The sequence below is a fragment of the Podarcis gaigeae genome (assembly GCF_964106915.1).
Source record: "Podarcis gaigeae genome assembly, chromosome: 3".
Classification (NCBI taxonomy): Eukaryota; Metazoa; Chordata; class Lepidosauria; order Squamata; family Lacertidae; genus Podarcis; species Podarcis gaigeae.
Genome location: NC_139680.1, coordinates 78,431,416 through 78,453,450, shown reverse-complemented (window position 1 = coordinate 78,453,450; position 22,035 = coordinate 78,431,416). Strand labels below are relative to the sequence as shown.

The 22,035-nt window shown below is 40.9% G+C and overlaps 1 protein-coding gene and 1 long non-coding RNA gene across 2 annotated transcripts in view; one reads left to right on the top strand and one right to left on the bottom strand.

The window, feature by feature from the left end:
* Positions 1-22,035, bottom strand: part of WDR64 (WD repeat domain 64) — a 68,700-nt gene that overhangs the window by 3,774 nt on the left and 42,891 nt on the right. Inside the window, exons 12-26 of the mRNA XM_083732207.1 lie at positions 20,684-20,832; positions 20,166-20,289; positions 19,809-19,981; positions 18,546-18,728; positions 17,419-17,546; positions 16,985-17,077; positions 15,688-15,781; positions 14,100-14,142; positions 12,867-13,015; positions 12,191-12,296; positions 11,147-11,208; positions 9,628-9,737; positions 7,759-7,947; positions 6,140-6,239; positions 5,088-5,168 (exon numbers count right to left, since the gene is read on the bottom strand). Coding sequence (XP_083588333.1) covers positions 5,088-5,168; positions 6,140-6,239; positions 7,759-7,947; positions 9,628-9,737; positions 11,147-11,208; positions 12,191-12,296; positions 12,867-13,015; positions 14,100-14,142; positions 15,688-15,781; positions 16,985-17,077; positions 17,419-17,546; positions 18,546-18,728; positions 19,809-19,981; positions 20,166-20,289; positions 20,684-20,832 — 1,784 coding nt within the window. The remainder of the gene's footprint in view (positions 1-5,087; positions 5,169-6,139; positions 6,240-7,758; positions 7,948-9,627; positions 9,738-11,146; positions 11,209-12,190; positions 12,297-12,866; positions 13,016-14,099; positions 14,143-15,687; positions 15,782-16,984; positions 17,078-17,418; positions 17,547-18,545; positions 18,729-19,808; positions 19,982-20,165; positions 20,290-20,683; positions 20,833-22,035) is intronic.
* On the top strand, positions 9,721-12,141 carry LOC310841690. Its single transcript, XR_014562695.1, has 2 exons — positions 9,721-9,829; positions 11,462-12,141. It is a non-coding gene; the product is annotated as an uncharacterized lncRNA (long non-coding RNA).

The window sequence follows — 22,035 nt, the reverse complement described above, 5'->3', positions numbered from 1 at the left end:
AGCCCCTGAGGCAAGGAAGAAGGGCTACCCCTATGCTATCCATATAATCAGTTATCAGTAATCAATATATTCAATATATATCCATATATGTTTGCACATAATCAGGGCTTACAGTATTTTATAATCCATTTTGAATCAAAGGGAAGCTGTGCCTTAGCTAATTGCAAACTGCTTGAAACAGCAAAAGTTAGGAGCTGACCTTTCCCCCACAAACATCTGTGTACCCTGGACAAGGGGAAGACGTGAATCAGAGATTCTGGTACAAAATCCCCTCAGATACAGGCTAAATTAATCCACAGAACAGGAAGAGCAAAACCGCAAAATGTCCAAGCTCCCTGTCCTGTCATAACTAGGGGAAAGGTTAGACAGAGCGTCACTGGAAGCATTGGAAAGCAGAACTAGAACCCTGTGCTTGGCCAGTGCTTGACCAGGGTTGGGTAGCGTGACAAGAGCTTGCTGATTGGCTGATTCTCGCTGACAATATTGTGAGTCCCTCATGATTGTCTCATGATCTATGATTTGCTGTGATCTGCTCAGATATAAGACCTCTGGATTTCTGTCAATCGGAGTCCCAGTTCCTTTTGGAAGAAATTCCAAACTGGGTCCTTATTGCCTGGCAATAAACTTCACCTTCTTATTCTCCATTGCTGAGTCTGCCTGATCCTTACTTTGACACCAAGCGAGTACCCACTTGCGATCCTTGCTTCACCCCCACGACTGCAGATTCTAAAATGGACTAAAGTAGAGTAGTGAACCAATCCAGATAATCAGGATCTGGCTGGATCAAATCAAGTAAATCCTTCTCTATCCCTATAAGTAATTCATTTTGTGAATGAGCTCCCCATGGCATTTCTTGACTGGCTGCTGTCGTTACTGCAATTATGTGATGCAACTACCTATACGTTTTAATTGTTGTCACTTGCTGATCTTAATTACTTTAATGCACACTGTGAACTGCTTTGAGATTGATAAAGGAAAAGCACTAATTAAGTTTAAAACAACAACAACAACAACCCCCCGGCATTTAAGTTTTTAAGAGTGCTTTGGATTGCAGTCTCTTTTCTATAAGCAAGATACACCTGTTGCCTTTAGCCTGCCCTGACAGAATCTGTCTTCTACATGAAGAGTAGCTTCTGGTAGCAAAAACACTTAGCTGTGCTGAATGAAGGAGAATTTCTATTACTTCTGTAGAGGTGGAAAGTGTTTTTGGCTTGCATTTTGGCTCATTTTCAATTGCTCATATATTACTCTCTCTAAATGTTTTTCTAGAAAGGTGGTTTGCTCATGCCAGGTATCTCCCATTGTATATCTGTGAACTTAATTTTCCTTTCCTGTATGTTAAAAAAAGTCTAATATTTCCTTGTTGACTTTCATTTTGTACCCCAGTGAAAAGCGAGAGAGTCACATTCTGCAATTACTTTTGTTATTTGTTTTTAGCTCTTTATAACGTATTTTCAGATGTGTCTTTTTCACAGTGCAATCCTACAATCAAGTTCAATTGCACTTTTTCTCAGTTAATTTTTTTTTTGCATTTCATTTTTAAAAAAAATATATTTATTAGGTTTTTGCAAAAGGAAAAACACATAACAACCACAGAAGAGAAAAACAAAACAAAACATAATCAAAGATATAAAACAGATCAGAACAACAAAATACAGAAAAATAAGATTCCACCCAACAAATTAAAAAAAATAAAAATTCCAGCTTTTAAAATCATACTTAATTAACTTTCTTTCTTGACTTCCTCACGCCTCCCTTTTTTGTGTTCCTCTTTACCCAATCAGATACAGCAAATCCTTGCCCTCTTTCAGAGCTCATTTCTAATTGTTAGATTCATTCTATTATGTCTCCAATCTTTCCTCTTTATACTTAAACACCTTTAAACTATTATTTACTTTCGACATAATATAACTTTAGTCTTTCACCCTTTTCTGTTACATTTTTGCATACCTTTTTAAACTGTATCACTAATGCCAAATTATTTTCATATCCAACATCATTTTAATGCACTTTTTCTCAGTTAAGCAGGTATAGATAGGACTGTGGCCTTAATGCACAAATCCCAATTGACTAAGAGTTAAAATGGACAATGTGGGTTTTCTGTAGCTTGGTGCACATTTTGTTAGGGTGTTTTCCTATTAAACAACACATACGTGATGCAATTGGAGCTTTCCAAGCAGTTGTCCCATGAGCGCAGCACCGTTTGTGGGTTAGTTATCAGCAACAGGAAAGTCTCAGACATGGGATAGTGTATGTATGGGAAAGAGTGGAAAGGATGTAAAGGGTGTCAGGATCAGGTCCATACCTGATTTTGTGCCAGTCTTTTATTCAGCAGACTGTCAAGCTATTTAAATAGTCAAATTTCCAATCCTTAACAAAATGTCATATTAAAATTCTCGACTTCTGAATCTGCTTTGCAGTATTTGAAGCCAACACTGTAATACTGGAGAGGAGCAGATCAGAAAGGTTGCTTAAAGTTGGTCAAACCTGTTAGCCAATTCAGCCAAGTCCATCCTTTTGTTAGGTAAACTACAGGCAGTCTATTGTCATGGGAACTCAATATTTAGAAAATTGGTTTTCCATGCAGGAAGATTTTGGGAATGTTTCGAATAGGAAACTTGATCAGAGAAGAGAGCAGTTCTTCTGCCTTGCCAGCTAAGGAAGAGGCAATTCAGGTGTTGGTGTGTGAAGAGAGTTTTTGGGATTCATAGGGTGTTGGCTGTTTCTATGGAGATCTGTTGTAGGGGTAGTGAACTTTGGCTATAAGTTGGCTAAACTTTGGCTAAATGTGTGTCCCCATTTATGATCAACATGCATATTTGTAAATGAACCCAAGGACAACAAAACACAATTAAACCTCCCAAAAAAATCTTCTAAAAAGAACCAACCCTGGGTAAGCGCTGTGCCCCTGGAGCTTCTCACCACTGAAATATATGAACATTATTTTAAAGGCAAGAACAGCATGTTATGGCTGCTTAGTCAACAAGACATGGCTTTTGGAATAATGTACTTCCCCCAAATAGAACTACTGAAATGTGTTATATTTCTATTTTTACTCGTCTTTAACTCCCCATGACTTGGAAAAAAATGGAAGCGAATGTTTTTCAGGTTTTATTGCTTCTCTGTCAGAAAGCATGTCACAAAATTCTTTTAAACTAATAACGGGTAATGGAAGACTGACAGTGTAACTGAAAAATGAATTTAAGGCTCAGCTTTAAGGCTCAAGTGTCTAGAGCATCTAGGAGCCAACTGGGACAAACCTCTGTCATGCTAGGCCCCAGCACACAATAGCAGTTTTCATCTAACCTAACACTTGTACCATGAAAGGTCAGAGATGCTGGGAGAAAGGCTTAAACATTTGGAAGGCACCATATTGGCAAAGTCTAGCCAAAGCCATGTTCATGTTTGTTTGCTTTTTTCCCCCTGGAAACTTCTCTCATTGCCTATTCACATCCAGTGTATATCACAGGCATAGGCAAACTCGGCCCTCCAGATGTTTTGGGACTACAATTCCCATCATCCCTGACCACAGGTCCTGTTAGCTAGGGATCGTGGGAGTTGTAGTCCAAAAACATCTGGAGAGCTGAGTTTGCCTCTGCCTGGTATATCATATCACACATCAGTCCTAAACATCTCTTAGGACAATGCCAATTGAGTGCCTTTTCCAAGATTCTATGAGAGCGGGAAGAGTCACAGTATCACTAAGATGGGAAGGCAAAAAACTTGGGTGAAGGAAAGACAGATATTGAGCAGTGGCAGAACTGGAATAGAGGTGAATGAATCTGACTACAATGATAGTAACAATAGCACCTATATAAGACTTGTTAATGTTCAAAGTACTTCACATAAATAGCTCAGTAATTATTACAATAAAATTTAACAGGGTCGATTCCAGCATTTCACTCCCACTTACATAAGGAGGTAGAGGCAAATTTCTCTGATTTCCCCGTCCACTGAAAATCTGCTCTGTGAGATGAGAACCCTCTAGAACAGCAGGGCAATGTGTGCAGGGAGCTGCAAGGAGAACCAGTGGAAATTGCCTGTCCTCTTCCTTCCATGAGCGGGAGCCTCTGCTGGACTGCAGCCCCTTCCATTAGCAGAAGGGCACCCCTAGCCCTTACCTAATGCCTATATATTGTGCTATGGGGGAGATGGTGGCTTCCCTAAGGCCATTTAGTTCAAGGAAGAGTTGGGAGCCTGAGCCCAGGATTTCCTCATTCACATAATAACAACAAGCAGAGCTTCTTGGAGTTTGCATAATCAAGTCTTCTGAGGATAGCGGGAGGAAACAAGAAGGTGAGGGAAGGTGACAGCATGTATTAAGGTGGAATGCAAAAATTGGTTCTCCTTAGATAAAGAAAGCTCAAGGCAGCCTTCCCCAACCTGATGTCCTCCAGCTGTTTTAGACTACAGCAGAATTGTCCCTTGCCCGAATGGCTATGCTGGTTGATGAAAGTTGTAGTCCAAAACATCTGGAGGGTGCTAGGATGGGGAAAAACTGAGCTGAGGAGCAATGTGCGCAGCCAGGTCAAAATATATGGTATATAGTACAATCCTGTGTGTCAGAAGTAAGCTCCATCTCAATTGAGTTTAATGGGACTAGCACATACTGAGTTGAATGGAACTTACTTCCAGTTAAGTGCGTACAGGATTGCAGTCTAAGTCTGTGATCACATGCTCGTTTTTCTGGCAGCAATTCCCACTGAACTCAGCAGGACCTGCTTCTGGGTAAGTAGGCATAGGATTGTGATATAACTGTGGCTCAGTATCTTGTCTACAGACAGCCCCGGCAATATGACAACGTGCTGAATGCAGGTGTTTTATAGCCCATATGTGATGCTCAAGGCCTTAGTAAAAGTCAAATATTACTCGCTAGAATAGGTGAGCCAAAATGTATCTTACAGGACAGTTGATATTTTATAGGAAGGAAACAAAACTCAGAGCGGAAAAGGAATAATTCAAGCTCAGTAAAAAGGAGATACTTAAATGAGAAGCAAATGGTAGCAATTCACAATCTGAGACATTGCTTAATTTTAATGTTTCTTCCATTACGAAACATTTATTTAAGCAAATTACTTTGAACTCACCCTGTATATAGGTATAGACCCAAATACAACACCAGTATCTTTGCTGCCAGATTTGAAACTTTCCAGGGGGTGTTTGTTAATCTAGAAGACACAAACAATACCATCATATTTTCATTTCCAGCAAAACTCAAAAACAAATACTAATAATGAAATAAATAAAAAGCCCCACCACATCTAGTTGTATAGGATTTAGTACATTCAGTGATGTAACATAGTGGCCAATACCTGAACAGAAACATGTATCTACAAATGAAAAATCAAATAAAATCTGGTGCTACTGTTAAAATTGTCAAATCAGGGCTCAGAATGTGCTTTTTTGAAACCTTCTCCTGACCTTCATGCTAACAGGCAAGGGTCTGGAGAGGAGCCTGCACTGTTTGGTGACAGTGGAAGAATTGGTGACAATGTACCCCCACCCCCATGCATGGATGCAGTCTTCACATGTTCAGGCAAATGCCTTAAAACAGCTGGAACTGTGGCTTGTTAAGGATACTGGAAAGTACAGCTCCAGGGGGATTGAACTATGGTTCCTATGATTATTTGTGGGGGGAGTCATGTGATTTCTATGAATGGCTTGCACCATAAAGTAGCAACAAACTGGAAGCACCCATTATATTTAGGATGGACCCCCCTCCAAAATTCAGTTAATAAAATGATTTACACATGCAACTCTATCTAGCATGGTCCACTTCTATGAGTGGCTTCATGAATGAACATTGTCTCTACAGATGGAGGACCCTTCCTTTGAAGATCACAGAGCAAAAATGAGAAAACAAAGTACATAATAAAAACAAGAAGAAACCAATACCCCCCCCAAAACACATTTAAAGGGACATAGAATGTTAATCAGCCAAAGGCCTGGTTAAGGAGAAACGTTTTCACCTGGCAACTAAAGGTATGGATGGCCACCTGTGATAGATGCTTTAGCTGAGATTCCTGCATTGCAGGGGGTTGGACTAAATGACCCCTGGGACCCTTCCAATTCTACGATTCTATGATTCTATGTAATGGCAGTTTTAGGGAGTTCTGACATGACAATTGACTCTTAGTACCATAGGAGAAGCCAGGGCTTTGAAAAACTTGAAATCTTGATCAACTTCAAAAGGGCCAGGCTTTTTCAATGACAAGGAGCTTCTGGTCAGAGTCTTCCATCTAGAAAAGAAGAGAGGGAAAGATGTTGTAGTTACAAAACAAAATAAACTTAATGTCATAATCATGCAAGATAAATATAAAGTATAACTTGCAATAAAAAAAAATAATTGCAATAAAATTTAGAAAATTTAAAGCAGTACAGCTTTGCCCTTTTCAGGCTGCAACCGGAAGCACAGTAAGACTCACTGACCACAGAGGGACTTGTTTCTGTGTAAATATACATAGGAATGCTCTGCAGATGGATGGCCCCATAACTAAGAAATATATCTTTTCTACAAATGTAAATTCAAAAGGATGTAAATGCTCCACATATATAATGTGAATGGTGGAGTCTTCGGAACTGAGAAGAGGGGAAGCAAGCCATGTTAGTTTGCAGAAGTTGACAGCTGATTGGCAGGTGCCTGTGATATCATGAATTACCTCACCCCTACCCTGCAGGGCAGTTGTTCCATTTTAAAAAGTTACCTTTAAAAAAAAGGGCATAAACCAACATTTAATGGCATAAACATACAAGGAGTGCTTTAAACAATAAAAAAAAGTTTGCAGCTGCCTAATAGTTGTGGGTGGGTGTGCTTAGGAGGGATATCTGCATTTGAACTGGTAGTAAGTACATCTATCAAATGCAGTGCAAAAGCAGATGGGACACGGAGATTTCACCCTGTGGATGAAGGAATTGCTGACTCCTGACTTACGAGTATGGGCCCTAAATGCGCGTAGTGAAAGTGCTGAACCTAACACCATGAAGCTGAATTGTATTGTTGTCATTTATTATTTATAGACTACCATTCATTGCAATGTGTACTACAAAGGACAGCTTTCACAGGTTCTAACCCAAAAGGGCAGTTATTTATACCTCTCTTAAACCTTAAATGTGCACTCACAACTCATTTGAAATATTAATTTTATTTCACGAGCAAGCTGTGGAAATCTTTATGTGGGCATAACGGTAACTGGAAGCTATATATATTATATATATATTTTTAAAACAGCTGCTTAAAAAGTCACAACTTCATTTATTAATGTGAATAATTATCTTTGTCTCGTATCAGAACAGGGTGGAGAGAAAATGAAGTAAGTCAACCCCTTGCTGATTTGTGGAGAGGTTTTGGGGACACTGTCCTTCAGATCAGCTGTGGCATCTGTGAAGTTTCACAGGTATTGCTGAGCTTCGGGGGGGGGGGATAATGTGGTGACTGACAAAAGTTTTGTGACAGTGAGATGGTAGGTGGGTGGAAAGGATATTTTGGTCCATACTTGGGGCCACAACCCACATTGTTTAGCCTCAGTTCAGTGTATTCTGTAGTAATTCTATATAGCAGAGATGGGGAACCTGTTACTCTCCAGATGTTGTTTTCATCATTCCTGACCAATGGCCAAGATGGCTGAGGCTGATGGGAGTTGGAGTCCAACAGCTGCTGGAGGGCCACAAGTTTCCCATCCTTGCCTTATACTGTACACAAGTTCCTATAGAAATTGCAGGTGTTTCTCCTCATGCAATCTAATATGTGGCCAATCTTACTTCTCTCTGTCAAGGACCAGAGGATATTCAAACTTCTGCTTTTTATCCATATATTTGCTGTTGTCTCTTATGCTGAAGGGGATTTCATTCACGTCACAGGGCAAAATGATATCTGCGGATTCCAAGAGTTCAAACAACCTGCGCTGACCAAAGTAACCAATGTAGTGTCCATCAGGTGCATGCCAGAGCCTGTGTGTGGAAGAAGGCCAATAAAGAAATGTTTAAACAATATCGATTTCTAAACAGCCTACTAACCAAATACTAACCAAAAACGAAACATATTTCCACTTGAAAAGAATTGGAATGCTCACAGCGTAATATATTAAGAACCAGTGCTCAAAACCTCTTTGTCTGTAGTGGTTAGCCTGTGGCAGCTGACAGAAAAATAGTTATTCAGCATGTCCACCAGGAGCAGAAGCTGCAGTCAGGCACAAGAACATCTTTGGCAGTTTCTGGGATCACAGTGCTCCAACAGGGCCCATGGTGGGTGTTTGCCCTGGGCCCTCTTTCAAAAAATTTCCCCCAAACAACTCTCACTGGCTTTCAGCAGTGGCCATATTTTTTTGGAGGGGGGGGGGGAGTGACCATGATTTTTCTATACAGGACCCTGGAAGTCAACTCAACTTTTGAGGAAAAACATGGCTGCCATTGACATGGAATTCTACTCAATACAGTGGTACCTCGCAAGACGAAATTAATTTGTTCTGCGAGTTTTTTCGTCTTGCGAATTTTTCGTCTTGCGAAGCACGGATTCCCATAGGAATGCATTGAAAATCAAACTTGCAAGACGTTTTCGTCTTGCGAAGCAAGCCCATAGGGAAATTCGTCTTGCGAAGCAACTCAAAAAAACAAAAGACTCTTTCGTCTTGCGAGTTTTTCGTCTTACGAGGCATTCGTCTTGCAAGGTACCACTGTATTGATCCAGAGCAGAACTCCAACGTATAGTTAGCAGAGTAAAAACTTAAGCACGTTGCAGGATTCCCCCCCAAATAGACCAGAGACAATTATCTTTTACCCAGCAGAGCTTTACTGCTACTGAAGGCAAATGAGCTTAATGGTCACAAATCCAATACATTCAGGTTCGGCACTGTCCATAAGAAATCCAGCTGCAGCAGACTTAACTTAAACTTACTATTACTTATAATAAGACTAAACCTTAACACTATATACAGAATACCATACCAGAAGGAAAGAGATAGAAAGAGAAACCCAGGCTCCTTCTGGCCTGTTATTATAGTCAGCATGACCTTGACAGAAGAGATAACAGAACCAGTTTAAGGCAGCTGTACTCAGCTTCTCTGAAGGAATAACCCAGACACCACGGACCTTCTGCTTGTTTCTTTCACACAGAGAAGCTTCCAGAACCCTCCTGAATTAACTAGAATGGGGAATATCTCTACACATCAGATCAATACTTTGTGTACCAAGAAATCCAAACTGACAGCCATAGCCAAGAGAAACCTCCAAGAGCCCAGCAAAAGTTCTAGAGAGGCCCAGCAGGAGAAAGGCCAAATAGTTGGCATTTACTGAGTGACCCCTCAATGCTGGAACTGGCCCTCTCTGAAGTTTTCCATACAGTATCCCAGGCCACGCTGTGATATTATTTGCCAGCGTGCAAAACTGTGACAGGGGTCACATTCACACCATTCATTTAAAGCACATTTATACCACTTTGGAAACCATGGCTTCTCTCAGACAATCCTGGGAACTGTAATTTACCCTTCAGAGCTACAATTCCCAGCACCCTTAACAGATTACACTTCCTAGGATTCACTGGGGAAAGCTATGTGCTTTTAAATGCCCCACCAAGTGGACAAAGCAACTCCGGCATAGGCCAAATTCAAATGCTTACCACTAATTGTAACTAACCTGACAGAACTATCACTAGCAGCAGTCACCACAAGGCATTTTTCTTCTTCATAGAACAAGCTGACTATTTTGGCGGAATGAGCTCTCCAGCAAATTTGTTGCTTTATATGCTGCAGAATAAGAGAGGTTAGCAATACGTGAGACAGCTTTGGTGGGCATTGAGAAGCTCTAACATTCAAGGAGCTGATGTGAACAGGTGTAGGTAAGTCATCCCAACACAGCTAACCAACTCTTTATTTTACTTTTACATATTTAGAAACAGGTTCACAACTGGAAGGATTCAAACTGTTGTACAAGATAAAAGGAGAAAAAAATACAAAACCCACCAACTTTAAATACAGTAAAACCTTGCTACCAGTGCAGACTGCATACGGTTCTGAACATTTTGAATTGAAGGGTGGAAAATGAATGCTTTAAATAAATACTGTTTCAGTCCTCCAGCGTGGAAGTACATCATATCTGGCAGGAAACAGGCCTGTCTGTGTCTCCATCAAAGATGGACATCAGGCCTCAGGCACAGCTACAGAAAAAAGCTGCTCCATTTTCAGACCAGGAGGGTTGCTATGTACCTCATTGGCTCCATGGGCCAGATCCCTATCAGGATCGGGCCAAATTGCTAGAAGGCAATGGTTTCTTTCCTCATTTTAGCAGCAGTTTTTGGGATCCCCTCCTAATACGATGGTAAGAAAACCTTCCTGTTTCCGCCGGAAATTCTGATGCAAACCCTTTCTTGCTTCAGAATTGCTCTTTCATTGTTTTAGCAAGGGATTCCATGCAGGTTTGCATGGACAGTGCCACGGTTGTCGGCTGGGAAACAGATATACACAACAAACACAGGATATAACTGCACCCTTGTGCCCATAGGTGGATGTCCCGAAACTATCCTTGTGGGGCCAACTTGGGCCTATTGGCTGGAGGGCCCTCCTAGAGTACAGGACCCAGGGCACAGGCCCATGACACAAACTTGCATAGGATAATTTTTGTATAAAATGCCTCTGGGAATGGTGGGTGGCACCAGTCATAGCTGCCCTAAAGGCAAGCAAGTAATTTAAAAAAAAAAATGTGAGAGGGAAGGAAAGGGAAGGCTGGCCAAGAGATTCATGGTTCAGGCCCTCTGGGCTACCCCCAACAACACCCTTCATTCAGATAATTAGTGAGGTGTGGTAACGAATATGGTTAAAGTGATTATAGAATGGATTTTTTGGAGGGTGAGGTGGGCTGACCATTTGGATTACTTGTCAAATCACAAACATGTGCCAGATTTTATAAATTTTCTAGAATACAGTAAGCCCTGGTCCAACCATAAACCCTGGGTCAAACACAAAGCCTCATGATTTTAGGATTATACTAGACCTTCACTGTTCTTTACATTTTATTTAGCCGATCTTTTTAACATGAAAGTTCTGGTTTGCAGTGTAAGCAAGGAGAGAAAATGGGCAAAATGGCATTGGTAAGGGGATATCTATTTTCCATGTAATAAGTGAATTAAAAGCAAGCACTTGTTTTCCAACTGCCTCACCTTGTTGGTATCCTGTGGATCTTCTAAGAAGGAGCCAATATGCCACCGTATAACATGCCCCTCTGCAAGAGAAATGCCCCATCAAAAATAATATTTACACATATGGATCAGGAGCAATTTGAGATAATTTCATGGCTTATGACATCCGTAAATAATGACCCAAGATGGTTATGGATTAGTCTTTAAATTAATAATAGGATTTTACAGGTTCAGATAGAGCCTTTTTGAGGTTGGCACCTTACAATCAGATGGTTCAGACTCAGAAAGGTCAATGATAGTTTGTAACAGTTTGGTTCAATTTTATCTTATTTGCAGGTAAGGAAGACCACTGTCAAGAACCCCCTTTTGTTTATGAGAAGATTTGGTTAAGACATTAAACATAATGTAAAAGTAATGTTGTGGTCAATTTCCCTTGATATGGTAGAGTTTTAAGATTCTGGTTTTGATTTAAATTATGATTACTGAATCTGGATTATGTGCCCAGTTTACAGCTCTAATTTTCCAAGATGTGATTTGTTCTGTGTTGTTTGTTTAAAGAAATTGTTACAAATGATTTACCATTTATTTTGTATCAGGATAAGAATAACTGTTCATTTGACAATATACAGTAGCTGAGCACTTTTTATATATCTGAAAAACTAATAAAAATAATTTTTTTAAAAAAGAAGAAAAAGATCACTTGGCTGCTTCACTGTTGCTGAGCACTGATTCCTCAAAGTAAAGTATTATTTGCTTAGTGTTTATATGCATGTTTAAACCAACGTAAATAAGACTACAGCCCTCTATTCCCTCCCCTTTCCTCCCTTTCTGAGGAGACATACGCAGGATTTTTTTAAAATTTTATTTCACACTTGCATGTTCTTAGTATTGAGTGCTTACAGATATTCTTTAGTTAACTGGAGTTATATCTTCAAAAGTTTGACATGGTTTTAGTAATTTGACCAATGGCTAGGCTTTGGAAAGGGTTCAGTTCTTGTCTGCACTTTTTTTTTTTTAATTCTTACAAATTGTTATTACAGTCTTAACTGATAAATGGTTGCTTACCTTTATTAGCGGCAAAAAGTGTTTTAGAAGATACACCAGTGCACAGTGCTGTCAAAGGAATTGGAGGATGTTTTGTGAAAGGCAAAATTTCTCTCAGTAGATCTCCCTTCACAAACAAAAACACAATCGGACTTTCTTTTAACAAAGCAGCGTTTTCTGACATTGGGGGTTTGGAGTCACACCAGTCTACTAGCACCCTAGTTAACACCGCAATCCTGACTCCTGGCCAGGGATCAGCAGGGCAGTGAGATTTGACTATTGCAACCTAAACCCTGCTGCTTATGCTCACAGGGGTGGGTGGGGGTTGCTAGCACAGCTGAGGGGCCTGAGGCTTGATCCCTTTGAGGAATCGGTTGGGCAGATCCAAAGTTGGGCAGACCCCAAATGCCCCATGTTGTAGCTTTCCAGAAGCTACTGCTGGAAGAACAGCTGGATCAGAGTGAATTCTAAACAATGATTTTTTTGTTCTACATATTTTTTAATCCTTCCCTTTGTTGATGAAGCATAAATAGTAATATAATTGTATGTGTTTCTTACAAAAATGGAGAAAGAGGACAGGAGATGTACTATAGAAGGATAATCTTTTTGGATTATACATCCTTTGGCTGATAGCACAATACAAGGATGCTTGAACCCATTGTTTTCTACCACAATCCAGTTATGCAAAAGGACCTACCGTTATAGTCCAGAGATAAATAAAACCATCTTCATGGCCAGAGGCAAGAATAGGTCTTGAACGACGTTCTGTTTCCTGATTTGGAGGTTCTAATAAAGCAGATCCCATTGTTTTGTTCTCCAAGGTGGGAGACCCTGTAAATTTTGCTTCTAAAAGAAAGCATAATTGATTATAGGGAGAAAGCCTTTTCAGTTTTGGCTCTTCATTTGTGGAATTCTCTTCCCAATGACATCTGCCTGGCACCTTCACTGTCAACTTTTGAATGTCAGGCCAAAACTAATCTCCCCCTGTACATGCTTTGTATGGACTATGACATTCTTTTCTCTGTTAGGGGCTGCCAAAGCTCTCTACTGGGGTGTGTATGTTGTTTTATGTATGGTTTGTGAATTGCAGATGTTTTAAATAGCTTGGAGATCTTTTCATGCAACAAGCAACTAACAAGAAGTTCAATAAATAGTAAGAACTTCCAGTTCATCACAATAGTGCTTATTTTTTCCTTTGAACATGGACACATACTTTATGGCAAAATATGTTTTATACTGATATTTCAATGTCTGCATCTTCATTAACAGCCTCTAGGGCAGGGGTTGCTAAGGGGGTATAGACTTGCATGGAATTCTACATCTTGGTTAAGTCATTAAGTATCCTGCTGAGGTATAACTTGGTTCAGTCTCTGATTTCCTTGCACAATCATAAGCTTAACTTGAACTGAAAGTGACACAAGTAGATAGTGACAAAAGAGCTTCCAGATAAGTAAGGCTCAATCAATCTATTTGTTTCATCTTTGTGTAAATAATCATGATCATTATTTGGGTGTCTAGTAGTGAGTGCAGTTAGCAATTCAATGCAAGTTCATGGTCTCCAGAAAGGGATCAGTTCTGGTAAGCAATTGCTCAAAGATAACATGCATGGGTTTACTAGTCTTTGTATACAAGATTTAATCCTTCATTTTACCAGCCTTAAATAATAACATTCTGGCAACTTCAGTTATCCACTAGCATAAGCAAATTCAAACATTTAACTGAATAAGGACGTCTTCAAAACCTTTCTGTGTCATTCACTGAATGAGCATGTTTTCAAAAACTTTTCTGTGGTATTTACATATGTTTAACTATTCCTTTACTCAATTACCTGCTTAATTTCTGATAGCTATTTTTTAAAAAAAAGTTTTCTCAAACATGGTCTTATATGAGAAGATTTTCTGCAACTTAACTCTGACATTCCAGTTCATACCTGAAGTTTCTGTTTTGGTATCAGTTTCACTTTTAACAGCTTCCTGAAATTAAACAATAGTATGCATATTGAAACAGAGGTTCGGAACTGAAAATAGCTTGCATAAAAACTAAACTCTAGTTGTTGACTCCTGGGAAGAAGAAAAAAATGCTTCCATTCCCAGAAATGCTGACAGATTCAGAGTCCACAAATGATAGCCTATAAACCTATTCCTGTGACAGTAATAAATTTTAATTCTGATTTTTAATTGTAACCTGTGGGTGAAAGCCAGGTAATACGTTTAACAGCAATCACCACCACCATTTAATGTACTGCAATTCCACAGTTTCACAGTGCAGTCTCCCTGTAGAATCATACTTATCCTCATCTTGCTCACTGTGCATGTGCACCAATTCCTGTTCTTACTGGCCACTGTGGCACTTAATGCTAAACCATGGTTCTGCATGAGCTAGGAGGAGCCCAAGCAAAGTCTCAGGCTTGCACAGTCTGCTGGTTTTTCCCAGCGTCCAATTTCACTTCCCTCTAATCTCAACTTCTTTATCTATAAACCAGAGAACATGATTTAATGTGGCGTTTTTACCTAGTTCATCACCTAACATTAATCTCCAGCTTTTGCTAGTACAGAGGCTATCATATTTCTCCCGTGTTCTGATACTGAGCAGGCAGTACAGTACAGCATTCTTTGAAGCACACATCACAATAATTGTAGTGATTATTGAAAACATGCTTGCATATTTGACTTTTTGCACGGAGGAGGGAACTGGCCTAGCTTGCTCAACCCGTCTCCAGCAATGATCATTAATTGCTACAAATAATCTATTCTTAAAATGTGACTTGAAGAAAGGGAAATTCTGCTCATGCACTGGCCCTTTGAGCATTCCTTGTTATATCTGGAAATACTGCTGATGTGCATCTGAAATAACACGAGAGTACTGGGGGCTGCTGCCCTTGCTCAGTCTGCTCATCAGCCCCAATCACACACCAAACTCCTTCCTCCAATGCTCCCTTCCTTTACACTTGACCAAATGCCTGTCCCTTTACATCTTAGACATGCCCCCACCTATCCCCCCCACCACTTGCTAACACAAGCCCCTTCCTCTTCCAGTTTGCTCCAAGCCCCACCAGGTTTTAAAGGAGGAGGGGAGGAGCTTCACAGACCAAATTTTCTAAACTATCTCCCTCCACTGTTGAACCTCACTGCAGTTGTGTTAGATGGAGGAGGAAGGCACTTCACAGAGCTGTTTGCCAAGCTGCTCTTTGAAGCACCTCTGCCCTCCCCATTAAACAGTGCACCTCGGCCACCTGCTCCCCTGTTGTCACACTGGAGTTGCCGTAGCCACCTTTTGGAGACCACACAAACTGCAGCATGACAGCAGCCCTACATTTTATGTCTATAGGCAGCTCTGTATGGTTACTCTGTACGAGAGAATAACACGTGCTAACACTCCTTTCTCTCCCATGTTGCCTTTATGAAGATAAACACTTCACGCTTTGCTGTCTTGTCTGAGTTTTTAGCAAATCTAAATGTTAACATGCACAACATTCTTACAAGTGTTTTTGGCTGCTGTACAAAGGTCAAAGGGCATACCTTCTTTATGCTTGCAAAGCTGCTTTCCACCTCCTGTGTAGTGTTGACATCACTCGGTTGGTCTAAACTGTCGGTGGAAGTCTCGCTAAGTTTCCTTCACGAAAGAAGAAGAAGAAGAAGAAGAAGAAGAAGAAGAAGAAGAAGAGGAGGAGTTTGGATTTGATATCCCGCCTTTCACTCCCCTTCAGGAGTCTCAAACCGGCTAACATTCTCCTTTCCCTTCCTCCCCCACAACAAACACTCTGTGAGGTGAGTGAGGCTGAGAGACTTCAGAGAAGTGTGACTGGCCCAAGGTCACCCAGCAGCTGCATCTGAAGGAGCGGAGACACGAACCCGGTTCCCCAGATTACGAGACTACCGCTCTTCATCACTACACCACACTGGCACACTGAAAGAGAGCCTCTAGGCGCCAAAGAATGTTAATAGGCATTTGAGAATGCCAAACAGAAATGCCAGAAGCTTATACCTAAAGAATACATTGTATTGACAATGAGAGCCTACTCAAAAACAAGACTGGCAGAATTCCCCAATGACTTTAAATGGCAAATGTTTTGGAGATGGGACAGAATGGAAGCAATTGCCTTTGCCATGTGGAATTTGAACAACACCAATACCGACCTGAAATGTAACCTGATGGGTTGTGAATGAACAAGGCCAAACATGCAAGGAGCTGATTGCCCTTCCCCACATTCCTACCTTAGCAGGGGCATATACAAAACTAAGTTAGGTTTTGTTCATCTAGCCCAGTACTGAATACTCAGTGCCTGCCATATCTACTTAAGAGAGCTGCTGTCTGTTGGAGAAGACAGCACTGGATGGACCAATAACTTAAAGACCTAAACTGTTTAGGGCCAGGTTATTTGAAGGACTGCCTTTATTGGGGAACCATCTTGTTGGTCTGCCATTAAAATTAGATTGGTGGGGACTGGGGACAGAGCTTTTTCATGGGGAACCCCTGTGTGCAACTCCCTCCCAAGCAAATAAATAAATAAATAAAATCTTTGCCCCAATTAACAGTAATAAAGAAACACAGGAAGGGGGGGGGAAGGAGAAGCCCACTTGCATTAGTGGAAGTCTGCTTGTGCAACACTGGCTGCAAACTAGGTTGGAGAGACGCTCATCAGTTTCACCCAAGTCCAAGAGCTAGCTAGCTCACTGTTTCTTTAACCCAGTATAGATCTAATGCAGCATCTGCCAACCTTGAGCCCTCCAAGCAACCCCAAACACCTGGAGGGCTCCAAGTTAGCAAACGGTGGCCTAATATGACTTGTACATGCCTGATATATAGTCCACCTACCTCTCTGAGACAGCACCTCGGTAGAGGAACAGTAACCCGTTGATTCCTAATAATTCTTCTCCATCTTCTTGGACAGTGTTTCCAGCTTTAAATCTGTAAAGAAAGTATTTTTTGCCTTCTAGGTGTGTACTGAAGGATGCATTGGTTGGGAGCTAATTTCAACCCTTTCCAGATGTTGAACTGAGCAAGGCCAAAGGGGTAGCACATAGCTTCTGCCCAGTGACTCATATGACCCAAGCCAAGATGGAGGCAAGGAGCTGGTCTCCTCTGGCAGTGTGAGCAGTAAGAGATGATCTGCCCAAGTTCCCCGCTTCATGTATCTCACTTGCTTGCTCCCAATTGTCTGTCTCTCTGCTTACTCAGAGTCGTGATCAGCCAAGGTGCATGAAGGACAGCACTGTGGCAAGAGCCCTCTCACAGCTTTCATTACTCACATGTGCCTGGCAGTGGCAGATTCAAAATCCCACATGATGATTGCGCCATTTGCACTTGCGGTAGCTAACAAATTATAACCTTCCACTCTTAGTAGGTCAAAGCATTTCACTTCCGTTTTCAGAGGTAACTGAAAGACGACAAAAGAAGCCGATTGTTAAAATTGTATTTAAAAGCCGGTATGTACAGTCTCATCATTTTAAAGGATAGAAAATACCTGCCTTTACTTCTTAAAATTCTTGTTCCAAACTGTGAAAACACAGGACTATGCAATCACTGTGCATTTAAGCATGGCTAGCAGCAAACAAAAGTGTCATGGCACTTTCCCATCACCCAGCCCAAAGAAAATGACTATACGGCTCAAGAGGCTGCCTACATGAAAAGTAGGCTCCTGGAGGCAGAGAAAATTGGAGAGAACGAGTATGGGATCTTTTTGGCCCAGTGGGCCAGATCTTTATCTGTCCCCACCCTTGCAGGCAAACATTGACAGGTGGTTTTTCCATCCACCCAACAAAAGTCTCTTGCACTGCTCTCTATAATCCCGTTGAGTTTTCTCTGCCCCTCTCCAAAGAGAAAGAGACCTCTCAACAGTAAAAATGAAGTTTACTTCATGTGGTTACTTCTCAGTGGTGAGTATAATGTGTACCCAGGCTCCAAGACACTTCCTTCTTAGCAGGTCTTGAAAAGTCTGGAAATGCACCCACCTCTAGGGATGGAAGAGAAATTCAGTTCAGTTTGCATTTTAATGTGAACCCATCTAATTCTCACTTACTGGAACAACAAGCAAAGTGAAACAATAGAGCAAATAAGCAAACAGCCACCCAACAAATTTTCAATTTCTTCAAATTTTGCAGTGCAGCTACAAGGCAAGTCATATATACAAAAATGCACATTCAAGGATAATCTATGCATTGAAATGCATGCATTAGTGAAAATAACATATACAAATGCATTTTATTAGGGAAAACTGCACACAAAAATGTGTATATTAGGATAATTTTGAATTAAAATGCTCAGTTTCCATGAGAATTTTTTTATTATTGTCAACTGGTATGGCTATGTGGCGGACTGAAATGAGTTTGGAAAAAATGAGAAACTGAAATGGACAGATTTGCCAATCAATACTCACCTCATTCTTTGATTTTTTCACAGGCACCTTATCAAGCAGCAGCTGAACATCTGGAAAAAATCCATTGCTTTTCTTGGCATTGGGACTCAGTTTTAGGGACATGAGTGGATTGCCTTGCAGAGCAAGTGATACCGCTTCAGGAAGCTCCCAAGTAATGCATAGATAAACTTCACCTTCATTACCCTAGGAGAACAAGGAGTTGGAAGAAGAGTAGCACAGAAAAAATTGAGAATCAACTTGGCATGATTTATTTCTTCAAATAAATTTTTGGGGTGGTGGGTTTTCTAACTGAGGCTAACCTAATTATTCATTTCGGGGAGGCACTTCAGATATACTGGGAGAAGGATTTTTATTAAAGATTTTCTTGGGATACAAAAGTACGTTCATTGTCTCTATTTCCAGGTTGTAGAATATTTTCTACTGATCAGTTACATTCCATATGAGATATTAATGTTGTATACAGTATAAGGTTGGGGGAGAAGGGGGATGGTGAATTTACATTATTTTACTTAGTGTATAAGGTCCATATAGTTAAAGCCATGGTTTTCCCAGTAGTGATGTATGGAAGTGAGATCTGGACCATCAAGAAGGCTGATCGTCGAAGAATTGATGCTTTTGAATTATGGTGCTGGAGGAGACTCTTGAGAGTCCCATGGACTGCATGAAGATCAAACCTCTCCCTTCTTAAGGAAATCAGCCCTGAGTGCTCACTGGAAGGACAGATCATGAAGCTGAGGCTCCAATACTTTGGCCACTTCATGAGAAGAGAAGACTCCCTGGAAAAGACCCTGATGTTGGGAAAGATGGAGGGCACAAGGAGAAGGGGACGTCAGAGGACGAGATGGTTGGATAGTGTTCTTGAAGCTACCAGCATGAGTTTGGAGTGCTTGGTGTGCTCTGGTCCATGGGGTCACAAAGAGTCGGACATGACTAAATGACAACAACACCACTTAGTGTATGTGTGAGGTTTTTGCATCTGTGTCACTTGGGTAGGTTCTCTTTCGTTTATTTTTTTTTTCCTTGGTGGTGAGAGAGGTTGGATGGGCAGGGCATGGTTGGTTGTCTTTAGTTGAGATATACTGGATATATTGAAACCATGGGAGGAATTCAACCCCTTCCTGTTACAAATGTCCTGTAAGTGCAAGCACGGTTTTTAACATTGTGTTCTAATGTTGTAACTTGCTCTGGGACCTAAGGTTGAAGGATGTATAATTCATTGACAAGCAAACCAACCAACCAAAGAAAAACAAGCTATAACAAAACCTGAACAATTTTGATAGTCCCACTGTACTCCAAGACCAGGATGACATGTCTACTTCCACTAGCCTTGAGGTAAACCATTTGCATCAGCCAGTGTTCATTAACCGTGCTTTCCCTGATTAAAGGCAAAACTTTAAGTTGCTGTCCACTTCCAAAATCCCAAGTCTTCACAGTTCCTAAAAGTGCAAAAAAGCAGAAGGAATGTCACTCATCATGGAAGCACCTGAGATTTCTCCTTGTCATATAGGAAGCAGCCTTCAACTGGCCTGAAAATAGGTTCCAGTTCAATATTCTTTCATCACAAAGCAATTATATAAAGATGTGGTGCTATTACAATCTGCAATTATAACACTGTTTTACCATCGCATGCTCCAGTGGCAAGGTGGAATCCATTTTTATCAATTGCTGCACATGTCAACTCAACATTCGGTCCATGGGCATCCTCAATCTGGTATATTTGTTGGCCTGTTTCCAGTTCCCAGACCTAAAGATAAAGTGAATTATATGGAATTCAACCTACACAGATATATATTTAGATAGCTGTCACTTTCTTCAAATATGTATAGTAAACATTAAGCTAAGGGGATAAGAGAAAGTGGAAAGGAAAAAGCTAAGAATTCCTATTCTTAACATTTTCTCCTGGGTTTAATGCAGGGATCGGGAACTTGTGGCCCTCTGGATTCAGCTCCCTTCAGCCTCAGTCAGGATGGCCAACGGTCAAGGATGATGGAATCTAAAGTCCAGCAACACCTGGTCCCCCATACCTGGCTTACCAATATGTAGGAAGATAAAGCCCCCCCAGATAGCCTACTTGCTCTTAAATCCTTTGTGCAAATATTTTGCTTTGCACTTGAGAAGCTTGTAGGATTCATACTCACCTTTACGATTGATTCAGAACAGATAGTTAGAATTTGGCGAAAGACTTTGTTGTAAATCAGCACATTGATGCTCCTCTCATGTGTCTGGGGAACCTGTTTCGTGTCTTGTATAACTCGTGTGAGAGGATAAATATCAATCACAGCTGATCCTGTGAATCATATAATAAGCGTTATTGCATCCGGTTGCATGCTATTGTCAGCCACTCTGGGAAACATGTCCGACGGGATGGGTAAAACTTTTTCAGCCCAAGGGCTCCAATGAGGGTCAGCCAGTCCTCCAAGGGCAGCATGCCAGTGAAGATGTGGCCAGGACCCACTTTGTTACTCCTGTACGCCCTAACCACATATAAAGATTGTGTTGGCCTTGCTGGTATGTCCACACAGCACCAATCACCCTGCCACCTCAGACCTGACTGATAAGCTGCAGAGATGCTGGTGCTGGGAGGTCAAGAGCATGCTACCACTATGCCTGACTGTGAGACCCATCATGAATGTTGCTTGACTCTGCAAGGACCACCATGAACTCTTGATCATGCAGTGTGTGCATGAGAGGAAGAGAGTGGTTGAGTGGCAGGAGGAATGAAAATGGGAGCCTGCCCTTTCTGAAAAAGCAGAGAGGATACAGCACATAAAGATTGAGTCTCTTGCACAATCAAAGGCCACTACATATTACAGCAGAACTAAACACCTATGGAAAGATTAATAGTGAGTCCACTTCTTCACCCAAAGTGAAAGACAAATATATGTACGTTTTTTCAAGATGGGGAAAACGAGAGGGGAACTGTCACTGACCTCAGTGACCCATCAAATATTCTTATCTGAAGGCAGCCCTATTATAGGGCCAGTACCGGGAAGCTTTGTGAGGTTCAAGAGTTTATGTTGGAAGCTGCCCAGAGTGGCTGGGGCAACCAGTCAGATGGGTGGGGTACTAATTAATTAATCAAAACAAAATAAAAAAATCCCTTCCAACTTAGTTGGTCTCTAAGGTGCTACTGGAAGGAATTTTTTTAATTTTGTTTCATCTACGGCAGACCAACTTGGCTACCTACCGGTGATTAGTTAATATTATTAATTAATTTTTTAAAAACACTGTAGTGGTGAGGAAGAAGAGGTATATCTACGTTACATATCTTACAGGAATTCCTGCCTCTGTGGCTATAAACTATGATAAATCTATTTTCAGACTTTACTTCACATAAAAATTATGTTCAAGATTTTAATGGATGCCAAAAAAGTGCATCTCGAGGACAAAAAGACACAAGATGTTTGTGGCTTTGAATTATCAGCATCATAGGTTGGGATTGCTTTAATTATTTAAAGCCACCAGTTTGTTTTCCTCACATTTCTGTAGC